The sequence below is a fragment of the Rousettus aegyptiacus genome, unplaced genomic scaffold (genome assembly GCF_014176215.1).
Source record: "Rousettus aegyptiacus isolate mRouAeg1 unplaced genomic scaffold, mRouAeg1.p scaffold_m13_p_6, whole genome shotgun sequence".
Taxonomy (NCBI): Eukaryota; Metazoa; Chordata; class Mammalia; order Chiroptera; family Pteropodidae; genus Rousettus; species Rousettus aegyptiacus.
This window is the reverse complement of record NW_023416309.1, coordinates 104,873,270-104,899,382: the sequence shown is the minus strand read 5'-3', so window position 1 is coordinate 104,899,382 and position 26,113 is coordinate 104,873,270. Positions and strand designations below refer to the sequence as shown.

Here is a 26,113-nt window from a genome sequence, read left to right as displayed (position 1 = left end):
GAAACATGTTTACAGTAGAAAATACAAAGAAGTAGTTATTTGCTTGCACACATAAACAGTAACTGTTATTGCAAAAGCTGCAAACACTAGGTGTGTTCTATTGGTACCTCGAGCATCAAAGGGCTTACTGTTGTAGTATGATTTTTCCAAAATGATGTACACTTTCTTGGTAAAAGTTCTGACTATATTACAGTATAATCTTCCATTGTTTTTCACACGGAAGAATTCTTAGAAATTTTAGTCCATATTAAGACTTCAAAAAAAAAATAGCTTGACATATATAAAATGGAGTTAGAGTCTAGGCCTTAGACACATAAGGTGTCTGGCAGGACATTGAAAAGTCTGATAATGTGGGACAGTATTTTATTGTATAGGTCTGTTGCATTGCAGATGTCTAGCATCCTAATTACGTGCTACTATCTCCCTCTCCTCCCAATGCTTGTGACAATCTAAAATTGCCTCGCAAATTCCTAAAACACATTCTAAGAGCTAGTATTGTTGAGATGCATTAGGTTAAGATGTTTCCTGGCCCTATATTTGGTGTGCAGTTGGTTGACTAGAGTAGACAAAGATTTGGAGGTCTACATTTTGTGTGGAGAGTTTAAAAAGACAAAAATTAACAAAGGTGTGATGGAGTAAAGAGTTATGGTTTTCAGAAATCAAAAAATAAAAGTACAAGGGGATTTAAGAAGGGAACAATTAGGTAGAGAAAACTCTAGTTGGCTCCCACACCAAACTGAAGCCCTTCCTTGCTAAGCTTGGAGGTAACAAAAAATGAAAGCAAATTAAATCTAAGGGATAGCTTGCAAAGAAAATAAAAATATTAAAGTGAAGTAAATGAAGAAGTAAAAGTCTGAGCAATGGTCAGAAAAATAGGTACAAGTGCCATATTGTAGATAAGCTCTTTATAAATCCTTTATTTGGCCGAGTCTGAGATTAAATTTGTGGCTTTGTAAGAAAGAATTTGGTTTTGCAAGAGAAAAATTGGCAGTGGAAGAATAAGGAATCTAAAAGTTGGGGAGAAATGCTGATTAGAAAAAGTTTATTCAGAAAGAACAATGGTAATGTATATTATACTATTTAAAATTATGTATTTTAAGTGGGGGGCTAAAAAATAAAATAAAATAGTGTATTTTAACTACTACTATATATGAGATGTATTAACTATTACTTTGGGTATATTCTTGTTGTATTTGGCATTTCTGGCATGTTCAGCTTATTGGCTGTGCACATATCTGACCCAAATTCCTACCTTTATGAAGTGAATATTCTAAAGATGGGAAGACAGACACTTATGTAAGTATGAGCCTGGGGGTGACTGTTTGGGAGGTGGTTAAGGAAGGCACTGCTAGTGAGCCAAGACCTGAAGTACGTAAGGGTGTCCTGCAGATAGCGAGGGAATGAAGATTCCAGGCAGAGGCGGGAGCAAGAAGTCTGAAGTAACAGTATTCAGGTCTGCCTGGCCTTTTTGAGAACCAGGAGTGAGGGTGAGAGTTGCAGGAGATGAGGTTTAGGGCAATTCGGCCATTAGAAGCACTTAGTTTTTCATCCGAGTAAGACAGGAAGCCAATGGGGGTTTTGGGCAAAGGAGTAGCATGAGCTGACTTACATAGTAAAAGAACCACTCTGGCTGCTTTATGACAAGGTTGGGCAGAAGCTGGGAGACTAGGTGGGAGGCTACTGCAGTAATCCAAGAGGGAAATGGATTAGGGTGGAAGAAACATTAGTGGTAAGGAGTGACTAGATCCTGGATGCAGTCTGAAGGTAGACCCAGAGGAGTCAAACATGTCTTCAAGATTTTTGGCCTGAGTGTCTGGAAAGGTGGAATTGTCATTTACCAAGAGCAGATTAGAGATGACCACGTCAGCAGAGAAGGGACAGCAGTCCAGTTTGGGATATGTGAAGTTCCAGGTGCCTGTTGGATATTTAAGTGACAGTCTTGAGAAGCCAAGTGAATATACAAGTGTCAAATTAAGAGGAGTCATTTGGACGAGTTTTTAAGTTAGGAGTCAATAGCATATTGATGGTATTTAAAGCCACGAGGTTTATATTACAAAAATGTCCCTGAAATATGTGTAAAATATTTGTTTTTATAAATTGCCTATTTTAAAGGCAATGGGAAAACTTGGTGTTTTCAAGCCTGCCGTGAATCCTTTGTAAAGAAAAATATACATTATCTTTTGAGTAAATCTCTCAGTCCTTTGCAGAATTACTTCATGTCAAGTGCAGTTACATCAGGTAAACAGAGTCATAACTGAAGCATTATATTTATTCTTCCTGCTGTAACAAATAACCACAGATTTAGTGGCTTAAAACAATGGAAACTGACTCTCACGATCTGGAGTCTAGAAATCTGGATCAATACCACTGGTTCAAAATCAAAGTATGGTAGGGCCGTGCTCCCTCCTGAGGCTCTGGCGTGGGGGGAGGGGCGCAATCTGATCCTTGTCTCTTCTTGCTTCTGGTGGCTGTGGGCATTCCTTGGTTTGTGGCCTCATCACTCCGATCTTTGCTTTCAGGGCCACATTGCCTTCTTGTCTCTGTGTGTATCAAATCTTCTGTCTTTCTCTTATAGAGTCACTTGCCCAGATAATCTGGGATAATATTTTCATTTTAAATCCTTAATCACATCTGCAAAGACTTTTTCCAATAAAGTAGTATTTTCAGGTTTCAGGGCATCAGCCTAACTACAGTCACCTAAGCAATTTTTAAGCTGAGGTTTTGCTATAAATGATTACATGTGTTTAATAAGCAAACATAATTCTCCCTTTTTCTCTCTGGTAACATTTAAAATGTTCCAGAAAAAGTCAAATTACATGACATCTCTATGGCATCACATAGCTAAGAAATACCATTTCCAGATCTGTGTTGAAATCATTTTATGGTACTAGATTAAATATGCTTTGGTATTAAAGAACTACCGTAAACTATGGTTACACAGTTGTCTCCTCTTAAAAGGCCCTCAACATCAAGGACAATGTTTTCTTTCATCACTAGTATTTCTCTCCAGTGAGTATAGGTTATGTATACTCTTATAATCCATCTCAACACATTCCAATGTTTTGCCAATTTTTGTAAAAATAAGTAATGCAGTAAAAAGCAAAGATTTGATAAACTTAGTATTAGCTTATTTATTTCAAAAAAGACAAAACTCTAATAACTTTAGCCACAGAACCTCCAGGTTTTTTTTCTATGTGAAGCAATTTGTACCATATCATTGTCAGTTAATTTTTATTTTATGAGCATTTATTGCACAGTACAAGCAATTATGCGTCAAAGGCATTCTCTGTATTTAATGGAGGTCTGATATATGGGTCTGCACAAAAGAATTGCCTTGAGACTTGCTTTGTGTAGTTTTATTAAGAATGAATTTAACATTTGCTTAGCTCCTAGCAAGGACAGACATACAGGTGTTTAAAACACACATACACACACACACACACAGGTATACAAAGACATAGACTTTGCTGGAATAAAATGATATTTAATACAACACAAATTAATTGCAAAGGATAACATTCTACTTTGAAAAATCACCTTTAAAAAGGAATCATGTCAAAAGAACCCAGGAACCAAACTATAAGAGCTACCAATGGCCAAAGCTAGAATAATTTAAGCAAGAAAATTAATGTAGTATTGAATTGTAAGACAAGTATAGAATAAATATGCATGATGCCACACCGATGTAAATAATTGAATGAATAAATAAATGAGGGAGGAGGGACAAATCTTGCAGATTTCATTACATATGTAGATACTCTGTCCGCAAAGGAGGTGGGGCTTCATTAAGTATGGGCTGCACTTAATGACTCCATTCCAAAGAATGAAGTATGAAAAGGGAAAAATAGTAACTTCATAATGGAAAAACTTGGCAGATATTACTTTAACCAAGTGGTCAAGATCAAGCCTTTTATCAAAGGCTATTTAGGTAATATAAAGCAAAGCATGGGAATGAGAAAGGGACATCGTTATATCACTGTGATATAACAGTTTTATTTTATTCCTTTTCTCCTTAGCCCTGATTTTGACAAGTTGAAAGTCAGTCTTTCCAAAAGCTGCTTCTTGGAGGAGCTAAACATTTAGATAAGACTAGTGACTATCATACTAACAGAGTGGTAAATTTTGACGAGTCAAAAGTCTTAATAAAAGCTTTTTGAGTGGCTAAGGCTAAGACAAGACTAGTGACCATTACACTAATACAATGGTTCTCATTGCAAGAGTTCCCCCCTCCATATGGACCATGTGTGTGGGTGGGAGGAGTTGCTACTGCTATTTAGTGGATAAAGACCAGGGATGTTGCTATAAATTTTACAATGATCCCTACAACAAAGAATTATCCAGACCGAATGTCCATAGTACTGAGGTTGAGAACCCTGAACTAATAATATATGCATACATCCAATAGATATTTATTGAGTACCTACAATACCCCTCATACCAGGCTACAGTTTCCAGATGACACAGATAGGACGCAGTGTGTCTCCTCTAGAAGCTTACCATTGCACTGGCGAATTGGAGAACAGGTGAAGCACAGTACTGCATATGACATTTTCTATATAAAGGCCACACTTGTATACAAACGAAACCAAAATGAATAGTTCAGATACAATTTCTGGATTGTCTAAAGGTAAAGAGTTCTCTAGAATGTCTCTGTGTAGAAGATAGGACTTTTAATGGGCCTCGACAGACTCACAGACCTTAGATATAGAGAATAGGAAAGAGGAAGATGGGAAGAACCGTATATTTTACTTTAGAAATACCAAGAATATTCTAGGAATAAAACATGATTCAAATAGTCATAAGACTGTTGGTATACTCTTCTTTCAGATGCTACTTACAGGGGTGGGTCAGGACTTTCTCACAGTTTTTCACACAAGCTAAAGAGGTTTCAGTGAGAGGAGGGGAACATCAGAATTCTGGTGAAGACAATGGGTTGAAAAAGCTCCTTAGATGATCGATTTTGATGTGCACCTCCTCCCTTCTCATAACCCCTGCCTTCATAGGTTGTCACTTATCTGAATAAGTGCTGTCACAGACATGCGTAGGCTAATAATATTCTTCTCCTTTTGGTCATATTATTCCATACTAGTAGCTTTACTCTTTGTTCCTCTTTTTTGCCCTTTCCAACCCACGCCCATTTAAAAAATATGTTTAGTAACTGTAGACTGTATGTTGTTAAGGGAACATCATATTGTCCAGAATGATGATAGCAACACCTTCAAGGTTCTTTGGAAGTAGATGTTGCAACTCCACTGGTTGAAAAGAAACAAAGATACAGTTCTCCTTGTCAGACTTTTTGCTGGCTGGGTGACTTCAAACATTTTTTCGAATGCATCTGTCCAGTAGATGGCACTCTCCTCCCTTTGTGTGAATGAGTTATGAATGAATAAGCCCTCCCTCTGCCCTCCCATCCCCCAAACGCTGTTGTAGAGAAAACCAATCCATCCCCAAGTCCTTTCCAAATCTTTAAAATGCATCCTCTTTTCTTCATTCACTGTCTATTTCAGGCTCTCCACACATGTCTCCTATAGTATCATAATAACGTAATAACCTCCTGCCTCTGGTGTCCTTGGGTCCTAACCCATCCAACACACTGCCATCAGAAGCTCTTTTCAAAAACACAGATTGTCAGTGCCCTGCTGAAAAAATGGTGTCATTGGGGGATGGAACAGGGGAGGGGTTCTCTTTGAAGGCAATGACAGGGGCAAAGTGCAGTATTTCTCCGGCCAACAGATTTGTCTCAGGGGAAGGGCGACTGGGTGTTGTGGGAAAGGTAGATTCAGAGCCTTGATCCTCCTGCCAGAGGATTTGAATTCGCTCAATAGAGCGTGGAGAATCGCTGAGAGGGTTTGAAGGTTGAGAGATTAAAGCTTGAACAAGATCAGTGTGAGCCAGGCAGGCAGATGGACTGTGTGAAAAGGAAAAGTTCAGTGGGGAAGTCAGTTTGCAAGAAGGGTAAGGGGAGAGGCAGGTACCTGGGGACTTGGAGTTTGGGAAATTCAGGGAAGTCTTCCCTCAACCGTAATAGTCATCAGTAAAATACCGATTTACAGCATCAATGTCAGGAGGCATCTAGGAAGCCAGGAATATATCCACGTATTCCGATGTCCCCTGTGCACGTGTCCGTGTGGCTAGCCAATACATGCCCAAACTGCCTCTGGGAAGAGTATTAGGTGCCAGAAGCGAAACCACTACACTTGTTTTCAAGTAAGAAGCAGAAAAAAGAAAAACAGCTTGAGCTTCTCTCCATATCACAGGCTTTCAATGTGTTATTATTCAACACAAAGTGTCAGATTTAGATTTTCCACCTCGAGGAATTTGGTTTAGCTTTAATTAGTTGCTGTGAAGATTTCTGAGCCAACTCTGAGAAGCATTTATCTAGAAAATAGTTTTCACTAAAACATAAACTGGGTACAGGGTGTCATTTTTCTATCAGGCTTTGTATCATGTTCACACAGTTATAAATTCTCTCCAGCCATCTGGATGATTTTTGCCACAGCCCACCACAGTTATACTGGATATTTATTAATCACAATTTAACATACTGTAATAGTGAGGCCATCTGTATTGCCATCCAAGCGCTATGAGTAGCTGCAGGACTTTAAAGCATGAATATTTTTTTTTCTGAGAAAAGATGATGCTTGCAGGTTGTTCTGCACAGAGGCAACTGGTGCGTTTTTCATCCAGCAACTTTTCATAAAAACAGGCTTAAAAATACCAGACAAATGAAAAACAGACTTCAGCAGTTACATGCAGCTTCCTGAGTAACTGAAGAATGTGCCTCTTGTGGTTAAAATGAGGGATCTGTTTAATATGGATGAAATACCAACACTCCAGGCATTTTCAATGACATTTCACTGTGACTTTTTGAACTTAGGCGTGCTGACACGAACACCCAGGCTCGCTGCCCTGTGAAGCCTGCAGGCAGACTGCAGGGCAGGGCCGAGGGCGTGCAAGGCTGAGTCCGGTTCCCCTTCCCGCTGCTGGCACGTCTTTATGTTTATACTTCATCTTCATTCACACTGTCGCACTCCCTACTTTCTCCAGGATTCCTTTGCTGGAACCAGTCGGGAAACCAGGCAAGGGTTCCCATGCTCCGGAATTCCATCACCTCTCCGGCGCTGGACTTGCTTGCTGGACCAAGGTGAAAACATTCGTGGTGGGTATTCGTAAAGAGACCTTTGCCAAAAAGTGGAGGAGCACTTGCGTTCCTTGGAACCAGAAGCTTTCCAGAGTGGCGGGACGCAGCACGGTGGCACCCAGGACACACTGGAGAACAGATTCAGCGGGTCAAGGAGCCGAGAGAAGCCTCCTTGTCCGACTCTGCTCGGCGCCGGGCGGGCTGGGCTCCGGGCAGCCCGGCCGTCTGGCAGCAGCCCGGCAGAGACATGCTGTTTTGTTTAAATCCTCCACATTCTTTGCCGTTTCCCCATTGGCCGGATGGGGCTACCCTCCCTGCCGCGGCTGCGGCTGATGTCAGCCTCGCTCGCGCTGGCTCCTCCCGTACCCACCTCCCCGGCCCGAGGCACACACTGCAGCTCCGCGCGGACTCTCGGGTCCCGGCGAGGTGGCTGCAAACTCGCGGGCACGCACGGCGCTCAGGGAGCCGAGGGACTCGGGGGAGGGGACGCGCGCGGAAGGCGCCAGCCAGCTTGCTCTCGCCCGCCCTTCCTTGCGCGAGCGGAGGTTGGAGGAACCCGGGGCCCCAGCGCGGCAGAGCCCGGCAGAGCCGGGCGGCGGCGGCTTCCCTTTTCTCCTCCAGCGAGCTTCGGAGCGCCTCGGGGACTGGCCCTAAAAGATCAGGCAGTCTTGTTTACCGCCTGCGGGGAGAAGCCGATCGAGCCTTTGTCTGGAAAGTCAGCATCTCCAGCCCCGGCTGCAATGTGTTCCTGGTGAATTCGCATTGGGCAGACCGGCCTGAGAAGGGGGGTCTCCAGGTTCATGTCTGGTTTCAGAGGCGGATCGAGCGGGTGACTTTTGTGCATTCGCTTTAATTTTTGGAAATCTCTTTTTTTTCCCCTCCTCGCCCGCCACCGGGCATGTCCTGATCTGACGGCCGCTCCTACCGCCCCGGGCTGCGGATCAGAGCGGTTTCCAGCGGGGCTCCTTCCCTTCCTCCCTGACTTTGAAACGCTGCGTTCCGGGAGGACCGACCTCGGCTGGGAAGGAGGCGGGGGAGCCGCGAACACCGGACCCAAACCTTGACATGCTCTCGGGCGGAGAGCGGGCAGGCAGGAGCTGAGCGCACCGCCGGGGCCGCTTCGCCCGCCGGCTCCGAGCGCTGGGCTCCCGGCGCTTTGCCCTGCGCCTGGGCGGCAGCCTTGTTTCCTGGGGGGCGCCCCCGCTTCCAGCTCTGGGGGTCCGCGGCCGGCAGGACCATGCTGCTGAAGGAGTACCGGATCTGCATGCCGCTCACCGTGGACGAGGTAAACGCCGCGCCCGGCCCGGCCTCGCCCGCCCCCGGCCCCCCGCCCCTCGCCCCCCGCCCCCTTCCCTGGGGCGCCGCGTCCCCCGCTGCTGCCTCCTGGCCGGCGAGTCCACTGCGGGCGGCCGGGGAACCTGGTGGAACACTATCGCCTCCCAAACCAGGAGGCTGGAGCGGGTGGAGGAAGGGGAATTGCCGTTTCCACTTGTCACCCCAGCCGGGGAAGCGGCGTTGGGTGGGGCGGTGGACTCCAGGTGGGCCTTTGGGCATTCAGAAACCAGATTACCGGGAATCAGAATGCGCCAAAGGGAGTCGGTGCGCCCCCTTTCTCCAATTAAGGAATGAATAAAGCAAACCCAGGAGCCCCAAGCGCGCTGTGGTAGCGGGGGGCAGGCTTCCCGTCCGCCCTTCGCCGTCAGGTCGGGGTGCAGGGAGGAGTCCTTTGCCCTCGGGATCTAGAGGCCTCGAGCCCCGGTAGAAGACACCTCGGAGCCCTTGGAGGGTCCGTCTGGGCCTGGACCTTATGCGGTGGCCGCCAGCCTGGGCACTGCTCCCGCCACGCGCGCGCACCGAGGCACCAGGACCTGGCTCCGACCTTTCGCAAACAGCCTGGCTCGGAAACTTTCTGCGTCTCTTGTTTCTTGGGCGGCGGGGGACGTGGTCTGCCCGCGAGCCGCGCGCGGCGGGGGCTGCGGCGCCGCCACAGGAGGGCGCTCCAGCACGTGGGTGCGGGTGCGGGTGCGGGTCCGGCTCCTACTCCAGGGTCCCGCCGCCGCAGCACCCGCGCCGGCGCGCGGCGGGGTTTGTCTTCCACGCGCCGCTCAGGTTCCATTCCCCCGAAGCGGCGAGCTCCATCATTCAGGAAATGATGACTCAGGGAAGATTGTCCAGGCCCTGGCTTTCCTTTCTTCGCCCTCTGCTCCCTGCCTTTTGGTGATTTCACAATTGATTAGCGCCTGTCCTGGAACTGTGAGGAAGCGTGAAGTCAACGAAGGCCATTTGAAACTCACCAGTTTGGTGTGTTGCCAACGAAACCGGCGACCCCAACCATATTTGTATTTAAGTACAGTGCACTTAAATCTATCAGGTGTCATTGATCCACTACTTTGTGCAAGGGGCCAGGTGCTTTGGGAGAGAAAAAGATATTTAACCAAGAACATGGCTGTGCTCCCAAGGGCTATCTTCATTTGTCATCGGGAGCTAGTGTTGAGGTTAGACCCATGTACAGTCCAAGGCAAGATCAAAGTAGCTCCGAGTTCAAAATAACGCATCCCAGGGACGCTGGCCGCGGGAGAGACCAGTCCCCACCCGAATGAGCAATGGAACGTTGCAGTTTGTAGGTATTTGAAGGATGGAGGCCCTGTGGATAGGCAGAATTTGGGGAGGTGCATTCCGGCCTTCTAAATAAAGTGAAGAGGCAACACGCAGCTAGCTATCTGGAGAGGGAGGGAGGGAGGCAAGTGAATAAAACAGGTTAACCTAAGTATTTCTTGAAAAGGTTGAGATCTTCCTACCCCTTGGGCAACTAACTGAACTGCAGCGCTTCAGCCTGCAGGGCATGTACTTCTACCCCATCTCCTCCGGATGACTTTATTTCTTGGTTGGAATTTGGAACCAGAAAGGGCAGTGTTGGTACTGCATGAAATGCCCCCAAATGCAGGTAGGTGATAGTCAAGAATGTCACCAGTTCTAGAATCTTCTCTACTGCCTGCAAAATCTATTATGGTTGGTTGGTTCCCTTCTCAGGCTTTCTTGAACACACAGGCACAGCTCTTTCCCCCACTTTTGTTTTTGTGGTTTTTTTTTTTTTTTTTTTGGTTCTTAAATATCCACCAGCACTTCCTGGTGAAGTAATCACATTTGAGTGGTACAGGTGGAGGCCCTCTTTTCTTAATTGGCAAATGAAATCAGCCTCCACCTGTAATATAATGTATAATTATAACTTAATTAATGTATAATTCCTTTGGACTAAAGCGTGATTCAGTGTCTCTAAGGTCATGTTCTTCTAAAGTGCTTTTCCACTCTGTCAGAGAAGGCAGCGGTGGGAGCGGGGGCGGTGTAGACCGACAGGGATTTCAAACTGGAAGGCTCCAGATGAACCAAATCAGATGATGGATGAGGAAACTAGGCCCGGCTGGCTAGAGCTTAGACCCCTCGGGTCTGACTGGTCGTGAACCCCACGATTTCCATGATCCCCCTTGGCACTGTGTCCTACCCACCTGCACACTGAAAACTGGGAAATAGGTGTCTTCAGAAAAGACAGTCACCGTCAGCATAGGTGGGTTTTCAGACACCTGACTTTTGCTTCAACTCTTGATTTGCTTTCGGCCCAATTCACGGACCTATGTGGAACTTCTGGAACTTATTTCTGTTTAACTACCATAGTTAATTAGTAGCAGTGTCCGTATTTTTGAAAATGCCCTTGCTTCGGAGAGTCACTGAGAGAACCAGCGCTGTGTGTCTGTCTGTTCGTTTCCCTGGCCTTATGCCATTTAACTCCTGGCGGAGGGGAGCGTAAGAGGGCCTGGTGTGTTATTATCCATGTTTGGCAGGTGAGTAAACTGAGATGCAGAATGGTTCAGTAACGTACACCAGGCCACACAGCTAGTTAATAGCCCAGCCAGAACCAGAGCTGTGGTAAAAACCATTGTTTGTTTTTCCTTGCTCCGCTCTCTGATTGTCACTAGCATTTACTCCAGCAAAAGGAAAAAAAACATTTTTTGAAAAGTCAATGCTGTCAACTAAATGAAAAATCAAAGACCTTTCAAACTGTTTCTACTATTTCTCTAGCCTTACTTTAACTCATCAAATGTCCCCTAGTTCCAGGAAAGAACAATTCTAAGAGATAAAGAAAGCTGAACTACAGTCTAGATCAGTTTTGTATTGTTTTAGATGTTAATTTCAGAATGACTTCTTATAATTCTTTATGCTGAAATTAACACCTAAAACATTACAAAACTTCATTGGAATAGTTTCCTCGTTTCTGTTCAACACCATTATCTCTGAAGTAAATGTAAGCCCTTTGATAAGTTCTGTGCAGTCAAGGGCCCTGGGGGCTGATAGTTGGTCATAAACAGTTGTCATCATCTTCATTTGCAACATTTGGTGATGTAGATTCTGGAATTTTAGTCTTGGAAGGGCTATTAGAAATCATCTATAGTCTAGCCATTTCACTTTGTGGAGAAGACCAGAATTATAGAAGGTTTAGTTAGTATCCCATCTCATAGCTAAGGGCAGAGTCTGGGCCAGAACCCCATCTTCTGAGTTGCAAAGTTGTTTAACTCTATGGGTCAGGGGTTTACCCCTGCCTGCCTCCCCTCCACTGGGATTCATTGTTGGAAAGAAACATTATCCCTAAGCCTGATATGCAGGGCAAGTATGCTGAGCAGTCTCTAGTTGAAGGTGGGCTGGAGATTCTGACCTTGTCCACTAAGGGGCTCTTTAAGGGTAGTCAGCTGACCGGAAGAGTGACCAGAGGGTTCTATCTAAAGCTGCTTTTGAATAACAAGCCCACTGGTTTTCCTTAGATTGTATGTTTATTCGGGGTGACTTTTGGATGTGTGGCTCCATGGAGATTATGGACTCCTACCTCCCCAAGCCACTCCTTGCCGCTGCCACTGGTTCCAACATCCCAATCCCAAATTCCATCTTCTCGTGGCTCCTTGAAGCACCATCTGAAGATCACCCCTCCCTGACAGGTACTTATAAGTAAAATAAGCATTTTCCTAGAGCTCAGCACATCCCTAATATGACCTAAGGCAGGAATCCTTTTGTGTTCATTGCGCGCTTTGGTGTTTTAACAGTTCCTGTTCTGACTGCATTAACATTAATGTGTGTACTTTCAGGGATTTATTTGTGGTCTTTAGGGATTTGATACACAATGAAAAATAGAAACACTCCTCTCCCTTTCAAGAAAAGAGAAAGAAAGGAAAGAAAACCAATTTTTTAATACAGAATATTATCTTGTTCTTTGCCCCGGCAGGGAGCCAGTGCACTTTATCCAGGCTCCCCGGGTCCCCAGAGACTTTTCTTGCGCACATTTCTGAGAACAGATTTGGGAGCGGGGTGGTGCCGTCTCTGGAATAACATAAATGGAGACGCCAAAATGCCCAACAGTGCTTCTTAGCCTCTGTTTTAAACAATTTTTGAGGACTGCATCTGCAAAGATTTTGGGGCAGAAGTTTTTTTTTAAGGAAAGAGATTCTGGTGTTGACGCTTTGTTTTTTGTTGTGCAAAGTGACACCCCTGAACATAAAGGCTCCTTGGATTAATCTCATAGACCTTCCCCAGGATTCCTCATAAACATGATTTTGACAATGTTTCTTAAGAATAAGCATTATTGTGACTGTTTTTTTCCCCCTGTTAGTCTAGTTGGGAGGAACCAGCGCCAGGGTCCTGAGTTGGATTTCTGGGCCCTCCTGGTAGTTTTTCTTGCTTATTTCACAGTCAGGAAACAGTTTTCCTCATGCTGCCCGGCTGTCTTGCAAAGCTCCCTTTTGGTGGTGAAGGGCATGGGGGAGGGCGGGGGGGGGGGGTTAATGGATAAGTGCAAACCTTTCACCACTAATGGATCAGACAACAGGGAACAGATGCTGTCCTCCTGGCTGGTCAGTGAAATTGACTTTGTGTATGAAGGACGGTCCATTTTCCCTGTGATTTGGGTGTGAGTGGCCGTCACATGAAACAGATTCTGGGCCTTGAAAAAAGATGCTCACTATTGTTAACAAAACTCGAGTCAAAAGGGGGGTAATTAACTTTTGCTTTTCATTAAGAAGGCATAGAGTGAATCCTTAAAGCTCTTACAAATCAACTTAGAAACCCTGTCTGATTAAGTGAGTGTTATTGATATTCAGAGAAAAGCGAGTCATCTTCATTTGAGTAAGGCTCTCATTTCAGGTGAATGGAGAATACTATTTTTTGTAAGCAGCTTTTTAAAAAGTAATATATTTTCAACATTCAACCTCTGTACAATCCTCCCTATGGCTCCAAAGTATCAGTTAGGAAAGTGTGTGCGTGCACATGTATGTAGGCATGAGGGTTCACTTAGATGTTGTTTTAAATATAAAAGTGTATGCACAGTGACAAGCAGTAAACGTGTTTTTCGGGGGCAGTGATTACTGGAAGAGTCCGTTGAGGTTCATTGCTTTAGCCGCCTGAGTGAGGGCACAGGAGCCCGGGCTGGCCTGTGTGGGCTTCGGCCTGCTTTATGTTGTCTGGAGGTCTGTACGGTCAAGTAACTGAAAACTTTTTTGAAAACCAGCTAACACTTCTGCCTCTGTTCGGAGAAAAAGACAGATTTCAAAATCAGCTGATTTGTAGCCAAGAAGTCAGGAAGGTTTTCTATATCTTGAGCAAATTCAGCCCACTCACTGGGAGAGGAAAAAGAGAATTTCAGATTGCGGGCTGCCCGCCGCCTGCCCTCCCTGTCTCGTGCACGAAGTCGGGAATTTTGTGGTATCCCCAGTGGAGATTTTCTTTGTAGGCCACGTGGTAGATGAAGTCCAAGTGTGTTGTAAGTATTAAAACTGGAAAATAAATCATATCTGGAGAACGTAAAGTTGTTTGAAGAGTTTGTCTTGGAAGCTTGACTTCATAGCACACATCCTCCAACTTACAGAAACGGGTATAAACAGTATGTCGGGGTGCACACTTCTAGGGGTGCCGTATACATGGAGCCCACTGGAAATAGTGCAACGTAATGGCCCTGTAAATGCCCGACTGCCTTTGTCAGCCCCTGCCGCTGTCATGGGTTAAATCCTGAAAGTTTACAGAAAACTTGGGGGTTTGTACGTGGAAACGTTACCTCCTCAGAGACCTTGTTCCTCACCACTCCTCTGAAATAGGTTTTCCCTATTATTCTTTATCTCTGCACCGCATTCTTTCCTTCAGGGCATTTGTCATCCGTACTTACTCGTTTGTCACCTCTCCCCATCACTATCTTTTCAATGTGTAATCCACATAGGAAAATACCGACAAGGTATTTTTAACCTCTTTTTCTTTCATACTAAGTCTTGGTACGTGTTTTCCATTTGCAGCACGTTTCAGTCTCCACGAGCCACTTCGCAGTGCTCAGGGGCCGCAGGTGGCCGGGGGCTGCCGTCCTGGACGGGGCAGGTCTACTGCATAATCCGCAGGTCCATCACGTCGTCGGTACCTGCTGAGTGAATAGACAGAAAGCAGATGAAAACACAGGAATCTGTCAGGAGAAAGCTGACCCTGTCTTCCATCACACCGTTGAAATTTTTTTCACTTAAGTTTTATACTGTCCGTAGTTGTGCAAACTAGAGGTTCTTTTATATTAAAAACATCTTCATTTTAAAATTCCTCAGTGGCACAGCCGAGAAATTTGAGGCCAGTCATTCCTGGGAGTTCGTGTAATCATTCTGCTTTCTTCCTAACTCCTAGAGGAATGTATTAGATTTCTGTTGCTGTGTAACAAATGATTCCGAACGTGGCAGCTTAAAACAACACCCATTTATTGTTTCACGGTTTCGGTAAGCCAGAGGTCTGGAGCTGGCACAGCTGGATTCTCTGCTCAGAGTCTCGTAGGTTGAAATCGAGGTGTCCGCTGGGCTGCATTTCCCTCTGGAGCTTGGAGTCTTCTTCTGAGCTCGTGTGGTTATTGGCAGAAATAACCTTGTGGTTGCAAAATTAAGATTTCCGCTTTCATGCTGGCTATCAGCTAGGGGTCAGCTTCTAGAGCCCACCTGCCATTTTCTGCCAGGTGGTTTTTTCCACAGCATGGCAGGTTCCCCCTTCAAGTCCAGTAGGAGAGCATCTGCTGCAACTTTGAATCTTTCTGACTTTTTGTCCCTGACTTCTAGACTCTTTTCCCAAAAAGCTGACCTGATTAGGTCAGGCCCACCCACATTCATAAGGAAGGAATTATACATATACAGGGTGTGCACACCATGTAGCAGGACTCTTGGGAGCCATTCTTCCCACCACAGGGAAATTAGCTGGGCTGAACATTGGAGGAGAGAAGTAGTTTATTTCTTATATTTAGGTTGGCGCTCGGGGTGGCAGGAAAGCCTGCATATCACAGATACTTGGTGGATCCTACTATGTGCCAAGCAAGAAGCAGCAGACAAGGCAGACATACCCCCTGCCCTGCTAAAGTTTATGGTCCAGAGGCCATTGGAGAAGTTTTGTTGCCATTATGGAATAGATTATGGCGATGGTTGCACAAGTCTCTGCAAATACATTAAAAACCATTGAGTTGATATATAGAATAGATCTCAGTAGAGCTGGGGTTTTTTCTTCCTTCCTTCCTTCCTTCCTTCCTTCCTTCCTTCCTTCCTTCCTTCCTTCCTTCCTTTCTTTCTTAAATAGAGGGGCCTACGGGTGTTTTCCAGCAGAACAGACATCTATGTTCAGAGAGAGCCATTGACAGAAAATGCTGAATTTGAATCATATCTTCAAGGAGATGGCTCTGTTTGTCCTGTGAGTTTAGCTTTCCAGAGGAGGTTGTTCTCTTCTGTAGCAGTGTGGGGGAAAAAAACTTGTCAGATTTGGATCAGAATGATTGCAATTTAGGTCAGAACTTCATATTTAAGTTCCCAGAGGAACAGGGGCTGGTGGCCATCATGGAGACCATTCTGCTGTGGCTCCAAGTGCATTTCTCTGCTTTCTATGCTCATCCAACAGGAAATAATACGCTAGTGGAATGAATCCTAGAATACATTCTGGAGGAGGAAATGGTTCCACGGGGGAGTCGAGTCCTCCACTGCACTTAGCTCAGGCAGATGTCCCCAAGACTTCCCATCATGAGCTTTATTGCAAAGGAGGCCAACTAGCTATTTAAATTATGTCTCAATGGAGTCAGTCTGCGATGGCAAAATCACCCCACCGCAGGCTGGGCACATCTCCCAGGATGGCGGAAGGGAGCCCTACTGCATAGGACATGCTATCTTGGCTGTTGGCTTTACCCATGACAGAGGAAGGGGTCCAGGATCACCCGCCACTTCCTGGCTGACTGCCCATGCAACGTTATACAGCGCCGTTTGTTGATCTAGAAACACAAAAGCCAGACTCACCAAGATTTTGACATCAAGTATTAAAGTGATTCATTCTTTCATTTCCCAGTGCTTTGACAAAGGGGGCCTGCTCTTAAAACTTTTTGAGACTTTTGTGGAAGTCGACTCATATATCTAAACAAGTAGCTAACGTAAGTTCTTGATCAAATTTATCTAATGACTCTTCTTTTTCTTTTTTTTGCTCCTTTTAAATTTGAGTACAGCATGAACTTCTAGAATTCCTGTTGTTCCTGAGCAAAGAGAAAAACTTAATCATCCTTTAAGTCCTTTAGAATTATATTTGATGATCTTTAGGGTGTTGTTTCTTTCCCAGAATGAATCATCTAGAGAAGTGAGATTGGCCAAACACATGCAATTCGATGATAACCTATAATAATGTTGTTTAAGCACCTAATTTAAGCAGCTAATCTCCAAGGACTGCTCCTCTGCCCCATGTCATGCATATGTGCTTTAGGTCTGATTATATTTGCTGTAGTAAGGTCAGATCCAGGTGTGTTTCTGAGCACTCGCTTATGTTTTTACACCAAAAATAACGAATTGATGTATTAGAAGAAAATATATAAACATGGGAATGAGAAGTCACCTTTAACTCGGATGCTAACACAGTAGTTCCGCCTTATCTGCGAGGTGTGTTCCAAGACTCAGTTGGAGGCCTGACACCACGAGATAGTAGCATCCCCTACGTACACTGTGCCAGCGGTCCCCGACCTTTTTAGCACCGGGGACCGGTGCTCCTATAAGAATCTGATGCCTGATGATCTGAGGTGGAGCTGAGGCGGTGATGCTGGCGCTGGGGAGCGGCTGCAAATACAGATGAAGCTTCGCTCGCTCAACCGCCGCTCACCTGCTGCTCTGTGGCCCAGTTCCTAATGAGTACCAGTCTGTGGTCCGGTGTTTGTGGACCCCGGCACTGTTTGTCCTGCACCTGCATGCCCATGATAAAGCTTAATATAGAAATCAGGCATAGTAAGAGATTAACATCAGTAACTAATAACAAAATAGAACACTTATAACAACTTACGTAATAAAAGTTACATGAATGGCTTTGGGACCATTATTAAGTAAAATAAGGATTGCGTAAACACAGGCACTGCAATGCTGCGACAGTCGGCTGCTGAGTGACTAACGGGCAGGTCACATATGTAGCGTGGATATCCTGGCAGAAGAATGAATCAGTTCCTGGGTGGGACAGAGCGGAAACCCACTAGATCTCATTACGCTACTCAGAATGGCACGCAACTTAAAACTTACGAATTGTTTCTTTCTGGAATTTTCCACTAAATTGACCGACCACAGGTAACTGAAACCACCAAAAGTGAAACCGCCGATGGGGACTGCTATGTGACAAAGTTGTCGAAACCTTCAGGTGTACTGGGTATTGTTTGCTGGATCGTTTGTATTTCTCCAAAGCTGTCCAGTACTTTCTTGTTTTAAGCAGTGTAGCGGGATTGACTTATTTATTTTTGAAATGGCAAAGTTTCACTTATCTCTTGATTCTTTGGCAAGGTTTCCAACTTATATGCAAAGTTTATAGAGACAGTGATATGTTAACGAGTGTCGCACCCAAGCTTCCTAAAAAGTATCCTGGAGGACGACTCCACAGCGCCTCCAGGGTTGCGCTGCTCATTTTGCTTATCTGAGTCATCTCTGTCTTCATGTCTTATGTTAATGGATTTTCTTGATCACAGCAGTGAGGAGCTAGAGCTGTGTCACAAGGTCTTGGTTGAGTGTGGCCTTGCAGTAACCTTGCTTTTATGCACATCATAAAATAGTCAGCCCTATTTGCCTTAGCAGTGCATCCTATGAAACGTTCTGCTTGGAAAGTGTTTTGAAGTTTCATTTATATTTTATATGTGTGTACTGATGCCAGTCACATTCCACAAGCAAAGGAGGGAAAGAGAAAAATTACATTTGTTGAGTGCCTTCTTGTTTCACTTAGTCCTCATAATGGTCCTACGTGTTAGACATTATCATCCCATTTTATAGTTGTAGACTGTGGGTAGTTGCATAAATAGTCAATGGTAGACCTAGACTCACACCTGGGTGGTCCAACTCCATAGCCCTTGCTCTTTGCTCCACCCAGTACTACTTTCCCGAGAATCCTAAAGTTGGAAGGAGCACTAGAGGTTATTTAGTTCTATCACAATTAAAAAAAATGTATTAAAGATTAAATAACTTGTTCAGATTTATCCAAGGAAATAGTCGTTCTTGTATTCCAGTTAAGCCAAGAGAGGTCAAGTTTTCTCTCCCACCGCATGATCAGTTTTACCCAACCATTAAACCAAGTGACATTCCTCAGCTTAACTTTGATAAATGAATCATACTCCTTTGAAAATAACTTTTGTAGTTCAGCTCTAAAAAGAGAACCACCTCTACACTTTTGAAAATTGTTCCTTTTAATGGCAGTAAAACCTTTGTCTTTCGTAGACATCTTCAGCAGAGAGGTTCGCTGATGAACAACTATGGGTTTCTCAAATTAAGTATCTAAAAATAATTATGGAACAGAGATGCCATACCATGTTTTCGGCACATTTGGTTGAAAACTGAAAACTCTTCACATGGAGGAGCAAATTGGAGGGCATGAAAAATGATCAAACATACTATTTAAAGCTGTATGTTTACTCTTCCTGCTGAGAGGGCTCACCTGTTATTAACATTGCCTCCACAGCCAGTTTACCAAGCACCTGCATAAATTAATACTGTTTCTTTATAGTCACACCTCAGGTGGACTGAAATACAAATATTTTAACTCGTTACAATTGTATTTTCGAGAATGGAGCTGTAAAAGTTTTTTCAAAATTAAAAATTATCCTCAAAAGATATTTATCAGTATCAATAATGTTGAAACAATGAAAAAAGACAAACAAACCTGCCCTGAGTTCCACAGTGGAGATTTCAGTGATGTTTTGTTCTGTGTCAATGCTTATCTAAAAAAACATGTAATCACCTAAAATGAACTATTTGAAGGGGACCACACTTGATTGGCTATGTACATTCTGATCAGTTTCTTTCTTTTTTTTAAATAATCATTGTTTAAAATTGTGATAAACTACACATTCCATAAAATTTGCCTTTTTACCCATTATTATTAGTGGCATTAAGTATATTCACATTGTTGCACAATCATCACCACTATCCACCAGCAGAACTCTTTTCATCTTGCAAAAGTGAAACTGTACCCATTACACACTAACTCCCCATCTTACCTCCCTCTGGCCCCTGGCAACCACCATTTTACTTTCTGTTTCTATGAATTTACTACTTAAGGTATTTGGTGGTTGTTGTTTTTTGTTTGTTTGTTTGTTTTTAAGCATGCTAGAACTTTTTCCTGACTTTTGCTTTCTTTCAAAGGTAGAAAATGACAAGATGGGCCTATACCTGTATTTTGAGTGACATTAACGAGTCAGTTAATGACCTGTACCTTTGCAGCAACAGCTGAAGTGCTTGACAACTTAAATTCAGGAGTACCTACTATTGTCATTTAACAGGAAATGTACATTTTTGTTCAGAATACTTAATAAGGTAGGAAAAAGTACCAGTGCATTCTAGAAGCATTTCAAATAAACAGGGTTGGCACTGACAGGTGTTCTATTAAAGTAGATGACAGAATATTTGATTAATGACAATGCTTTATTCCTGTTCCAGGTAGAAATAGACATTAACTGATCCCTTTTTCTGAATAAAGAAGTAAGGTTAAAACATTAGCTTTCTTTTTTCTTTCTTTCTTTCGTTCGTTCATTCGTTCGTTCTTTCTTTCTTGGATTTTTTTCAGGAGAAATCGAAGTCAGTTTGATGGCTTATTAATCAATTAATTGTAACATTTTTATTGTAAATTCTCTTAGTGATATCTATAAATAGAATGTTCAACTCACTAGCCAACGCCCTGGATTTCACTCGATTTTGCAGGATGATGGTCCTTGCACCCTCAAGGAGCAGCTTGTTCTGTGTACTATCCAGGAAAGTGGTGGGGTCTGGAAAATCGCTAGTCCTCACAGTTTCAGTCCGGTCTGAGAAGCATTTTCCAGTGTGCCTGGGATAGCTCACAGGTGTGTTTAACCTCTTACACACCTGTAATATTATACATCTGCAATACAGAATCACAGGAAACAACTCCTATTAAACCAGTAATTAGTAATTGAGATAGAGAAACAGCACTGGATAGATGTTTGAGAAAACAAGATGTATAATCACCTGTTTCTATGGACAAGGAGTTCCTAAGACAGGGACGTGTCTTCTGAAATGTGCCGAGTTCCCTGTGGGTAGTCCCTGGTGACACAGTCCTCCATTAGGAACATTTTGCAGAGTTTGCCCTGATCTGAAATAATGATGCCAGGGCTGATGAAAAGACTAATTGTGGCCCTTTAACATAGCCGCACACGTATCTGTCTTTCTGGTGTATTTCAGCCTCCTTAAAAGTGACGCAGTGAATATGAGTGGATTATCAATACTTAAAAGGTGCTGTGAAAATAGACTGTTCTTTTCCTCATCGAGACAGGTTTAAAGAAATGAAGTATGGTTATTTAATCCCCTCCTTCCTCAAGTGCAGAGTTGGGTAACTAGAATTACATTTAATCAGTAGGGTACAGATTGTACCGTGCATGCTGGAGACCCAAACCCTGGACTATGGAAGACCATGACGAATGCCCATTTTTTGATATTATGTCTTTGCTGCTCATAAAGAGGCATCGTGTCCAAAATGAAAAACTTTTAGATTCAGGATTTAATAATTCACCTCTTTTGGATTGTGTTTGATGGAAACTTGGACACAGCTGAGTGTAATTACATTTTTTAGCACTTTGACTTATAGTACTGCAGATATAGGTGTATTTAGAGATTTCTTCCCAAGCTGTGGCTGAAAAGGAGCTTGGGTGTTTTTGTTTTGTTTTGTTTTTTAACAAACAAAAACCAAAAACCAAAAAAAAACCAAATTAGGCTATTCCTCGTCCAAATGGAATAATCCCCTTAAGTCTTTCAAAGAAAACACTTTCAAGAGTATATTTAAAATTAGTCATTATTTACGTAGGTGCTCAGCCTTTTGCCCATGCTCCTCTAGGGGTTCTTTAAAAAAAAAAAAAAAACAGGATGGTCACGTCTGTCAGAAACCATCTTATTTTTCAAAGGCGTTCAGGACTGCTGTTTTAGATCAAAAGCAGCCAGATCTCTGGCATCACAGAAGCTTCATCATAGATGCATCCATTTTGCATCTGCAGGGCGGCTGCACTCAGTGTGGTCTTGGCTGTTGGACAGCCTTTTCTGTGGACCTGGAGAAGGAACTGCCCAAGAGCTTTAGTAAGGCCACTCTTACTGAAAAAATTTAAGAACAAAGTGAAAAAGAGGCAAGGAGATGCGCTGGTCAGGGCCAATGAATTGTGGTTAGGGCTGGAGTTCAGGTCTGTGTTGCTGACTGCTAGGCTCAGGGTCCACCCTAGGATAGAACCTGCTCACCCTGATGCAGACTCCTGATGGCATGCCACCGCCCCATGACACCCCATGACACACCTTTTGGGTGTGTCTCATCTTCAAGCTAGAAGATTAGCTTGCTTTCTGCTTTCCTTGGGTTTATTTGTATTACAAGTCAGCCACACCTGACAATGGACACATTTTTTTGTTGTTGTTGTTAAGTCCTGGGAATTGCCCCCACCTCCCACAGGGATTTTCATCCCTGAAAAGAGGCATAATCACTTTCAAATGTCATCCCTCCACCCCGCCTTCATTTTTGTCTACCCTTTAATTAAACACGTTGGCGTTTTACCTCCTTGAGCTAACGTACCTGTGATGCCCTGAGTTGGGGTTTCTGGTGTGGGGTGGTACAGTCCAGTGAGGAGCATGGAATTGGAGTTAGAAGAACTAGCCGAGTCCTTCCTTTGTGATAAATCCATTAATTGATTTAGGAAGACTCGATTTTCCTGTGCCTCAGTTCCCCTAGTTGTCAACTACTGCTCTTTTCACCTCCATCAGGGGCTGATTACATGAGATATGGAGTCTACAAATGTGTGGGGTGCTGATAATTTTCCACCCATGAGTGCTGCTTGAACACCTGGGAATCACGCATTCCCTGAGCCATGTGCAGGATGATATTGTCTCATGCTTTTAAATGTCTTTATTTTAGGGGGACCATCTAGTATAATAGACATTTTGAAGTCTCTACTTTCCAAATGGCGGAGGGGAAGGAATCCTGAGGTGCCTGTAGGATCTGAGTTTGCCCAATGGGAACATTATGTCGTAGTGACGAACACTTAAGGATTAGTTTATTTCTAGCCCTGCAGGGGCTATGAATTGCTTCTTAACATTTTATTTTCCAATACCGCGATGTTTATGTTGCTATGTTGATGTGTCTCTTGCTTGGGTGTCAAGATTGCCATTGAAAATAGATAGGCCAAAATAACAGCTTAACAGGTGGCTGTGCTTTGTGATGTTCGTAAAACTATTTTATGAAGAAGTCCAGTGGAAGTAAGTCACCCAACCGTGCCCATTTTAGCATGTTTTTTTTATTTTCCTTTTTTAAACACATTCCTCCCCTTTCCATTTTATATATAGACTACTCTCCCTCTTTTAAGCAGAGCCATGCCGATTTCCCATCATAACACAGGGAAAGATTTTAGCTCATTTTATTTAGCAGTGGATGTCCTTTCCTTATTTTGTGTAATTGGAGCCCTTCTTCTAAAAATAACCCTTCTTTTCTTAATGTGATTCTTTTTATAGCTGATGTTTTCTTTATTTAAATGGAAGACCTTTTTAGTGTGCCATTTACACACGTATGTATATATACATATACACACATACATATATATATATTTGTATTTCTCTTTAGGGTATAATCCTTGGTGAGTGTGTTAGTAAAAATTGTTTCCATTGACTTGTCATTAAGTTCTCACCTGCTGTTTATGATCATTTTCTTTCTTTTGAGATAAAATCATGGGAGGAACCCAAGTGTTAAAACAGTTTAGCTTCCTACCCACTGTAAGAATCCTTTCGATAGCAATCTTGCATGGCAATCATCTTGCTTTTTAGCCTAAACACCAGCATGGCAGGGTGCTCGCTCTTTTACAATAGGACGTCTTCCCTGATTGTCTACTTCCATGGTTAGAAGATGCTTTCTTATGCTTCGTTAATATCTGCCTCCCTAGAACTTTTATGATCGTTCTTCATTTTCCCCTGTAGAGAGACACAAACACAAGCCCCTCCCCTATGCTGGCTCTTTAAATATTTAAAGAAAACTATAATGTCATCCTTTGGTTTTCTCTTCTACTGCTTAATACCCACGATTCCCTCAGTGATTCACCTTATGAAATAGTTTCCAGACTCCCTCCCCATTCCCATGGTCCTCCTTTTTTTGCCCTTTAAAAAACATTGAACACAATGCTCCAAAGCAGAGGGTCAGCCTATTTTTCCTGTAAAGGGCCAGATAGAAATATTTTAGAATTACGGGTCATAAGGTCTCTGTCACAGCAGCTCAACTCTGACCTGTAACACGAAAGCAGGCAAAACTATACGAAAATGAATGGGCATGGCTGTGTTCTGATAAAATTTTATTTATGGACACTGAAATTTGAATTTCATATAATTTTCACTTGTCATGAAATATTATTCTAATTTTGACTGATTTCAACCACTTAAAAATACGAAACTATTTGTAGCTCACAGGCCATACAAAGATAGACGTGGGCCAGTTTTGGCCCCCGATGCTGGAGGAGAGTGCTAGAAGCTCGGCACCCGTGACTTTAGCACCGTATGCTTTGTTGATGCTCTAGAGCCAACACCGTTGTCTTCAGAAGTTGCATCCAACTCCTGGCTGCTTTTGGTAAGGTGATCGCCACATTTCAGGTCTTATCCAGGAGATGTGGCACTGCCAAGCCTCTCTTTCTGGTGTGTGTGAGACCTACAAAAACAACCATCCTTATAGCAACAACGGCCATTACCAGGGGACTAGGAACTGTGCATGGGATGAATGGCAGCTTGCTGACTTCAGGTTCCATGCAATGTTTTTGATTCTTGCTTCTGTTATTTACCATGCGAGCTACTCTTCTTAACTTACTGGCAGGTGTAATAGGCAGGGCTTTCTGTCTTTATCCAAGCCACTGATGTTTCAGTAACATCCCAGTCATAAAATATAGGCCATAACTGGTTACCTTGGTTGCAGAAACCAGTACGCATTTGGGTGTAGAGATGAAGCCCTCAATTACTTTAATAAGCTTAAGAAAGGATTAATCTCTATTCCTCGTTAGTTCTAATTTTTAAGATAAGGTTCTCATTAGATATTTTGTGAAACAATTTAACAAAGATGATAATTTAGCATGCCGAGGAGAAAATTTAGTAAATGGTGAAGCCAATTTTTTTTTTAGCGTCTAAACAATTAAAATTATATGTCTGTGTAGACATTTACTTAGTAATGCTTTGCTTTCACAGGGGAGGGAAAACACGGAGGGCCAACATTACTGGAACGTTCTAGTGTGCCAGGACCACTGTGTTAATTATCGTCTTTCATCCTTGCTCTCGTCCTCCACAGTGAATCCTCTCTCATCTTCAGATTACATAGGCGGAAATCGAGGCTCGTAGGACTTGCCAAAGTCACCCAGTCAACGGCAGAGCTGGATCGAAAACCAGGGTTCTTTGGCTATACATTCTGTTTGCTTTCTCTAAAACCATTGCTTTTGACAGCCAGAGAGAAGTCGACATTTGTTCATTATCAAGCTTATTGTACCCATATAGATAGCTGATTCTGAAATAAATATGTGTTCCTAAATTACTTACCAGAATGATACATTTTGGAGTATCTATCCCAGAAACTGTGATATGAAATAAGAATATTGACCTTTTTAATGGAAAGAGAGTGTTTAAGTTCAAATTATTTATATTCGCCTGCCATATGTTGGTAAAACTGGAAACACAGATACAATTTTAGATTACCTTAGAGCTATTCGAGGAAAACCTTGATTGTTTTTAGAAAGCTTCTGTGTTTATCTACACTGTATCTTGCAAAAATGCACTCCGAGATGTCATTCTATGAATATTCAGAAACTAATAGAGCCCAGATAAGAATGTGTGATAATCTAAAGATATCATTTAAATCAGGGCTTTAAAAATACATTAGTTCCAGTAAAAATGGGAGTCTTGCTCTAATTCCACCTATATCCTGAGTCCTTAAAAGCAGATTTATGAAAGGGAGATAAAGTTTTAGAATGAAATGTGTTGAAGTTCTGAAAGTAAGATATGCTTCATATTGTAATTGTTTAACTGTATGAAATGGAGTCCTTAATGATAGCTGGCACTGGGAATGACAGAACCTTTGCTGAGATTATTCCTCGAGAAAGCTGATGGACATTTGCGTTGTGTCTACTTTCTGCTTCTTATGGATATACTGCCGTTATGAACATGCGTGTGTACAAGCTTTTAAAACATTCTTTGGATTTTTTATCTAGGGAAAGAATTGATGGGTCTTATGAAAATTCTATTTAACTTGAGGAACCACCGAACTTTTCCACAATTGATGCACTGTTTTATGTCTCCACCAGCAGCTTAGAGGCTTCCTTGCCAACACGTGTTACTTTCTGTCTTGCCGATTCTAGTTATTCTAGTGGGTGTGAAGTACTATCCGATTGCAGTTTTGATTCACATTTCCTTAAGGAATAATAATGTTGATCATCTTTTCACG

At 43.1% G+C, this 26,113-nt stretch overlaps 1 protein-coding gene across 2 annotated transcripts in view; it reads left to right on the top strand.

The window, feature by feature from the left end:
• Positions 1-7,495: 7,495 nt before the first annotated feature.
• Positions 7,496-26,113, top strand: part of PITPNC1 (phosphatidylinositol transfer protein cytoplasmic 1) — a 208,924-nt gene continuing 190,306 nt past the window's right edge. The window contains exon 1 of one of the 2 annotated variants that reach the window (XM_036223316.1): positions 7,496-8,426. In XM_036223316.1, coding sequence (XP_036079209.1) covers positions 8,379-8,426 — 48 coding nt within the window. In that variant the 5' untranslated portion in view covers positions 7,496-8,378. The remainder of the gene's footprint in view (positions 8,427-26,113) is intronic. The other variant, XM_036223319.1, reaches the window with a different exon arrangement.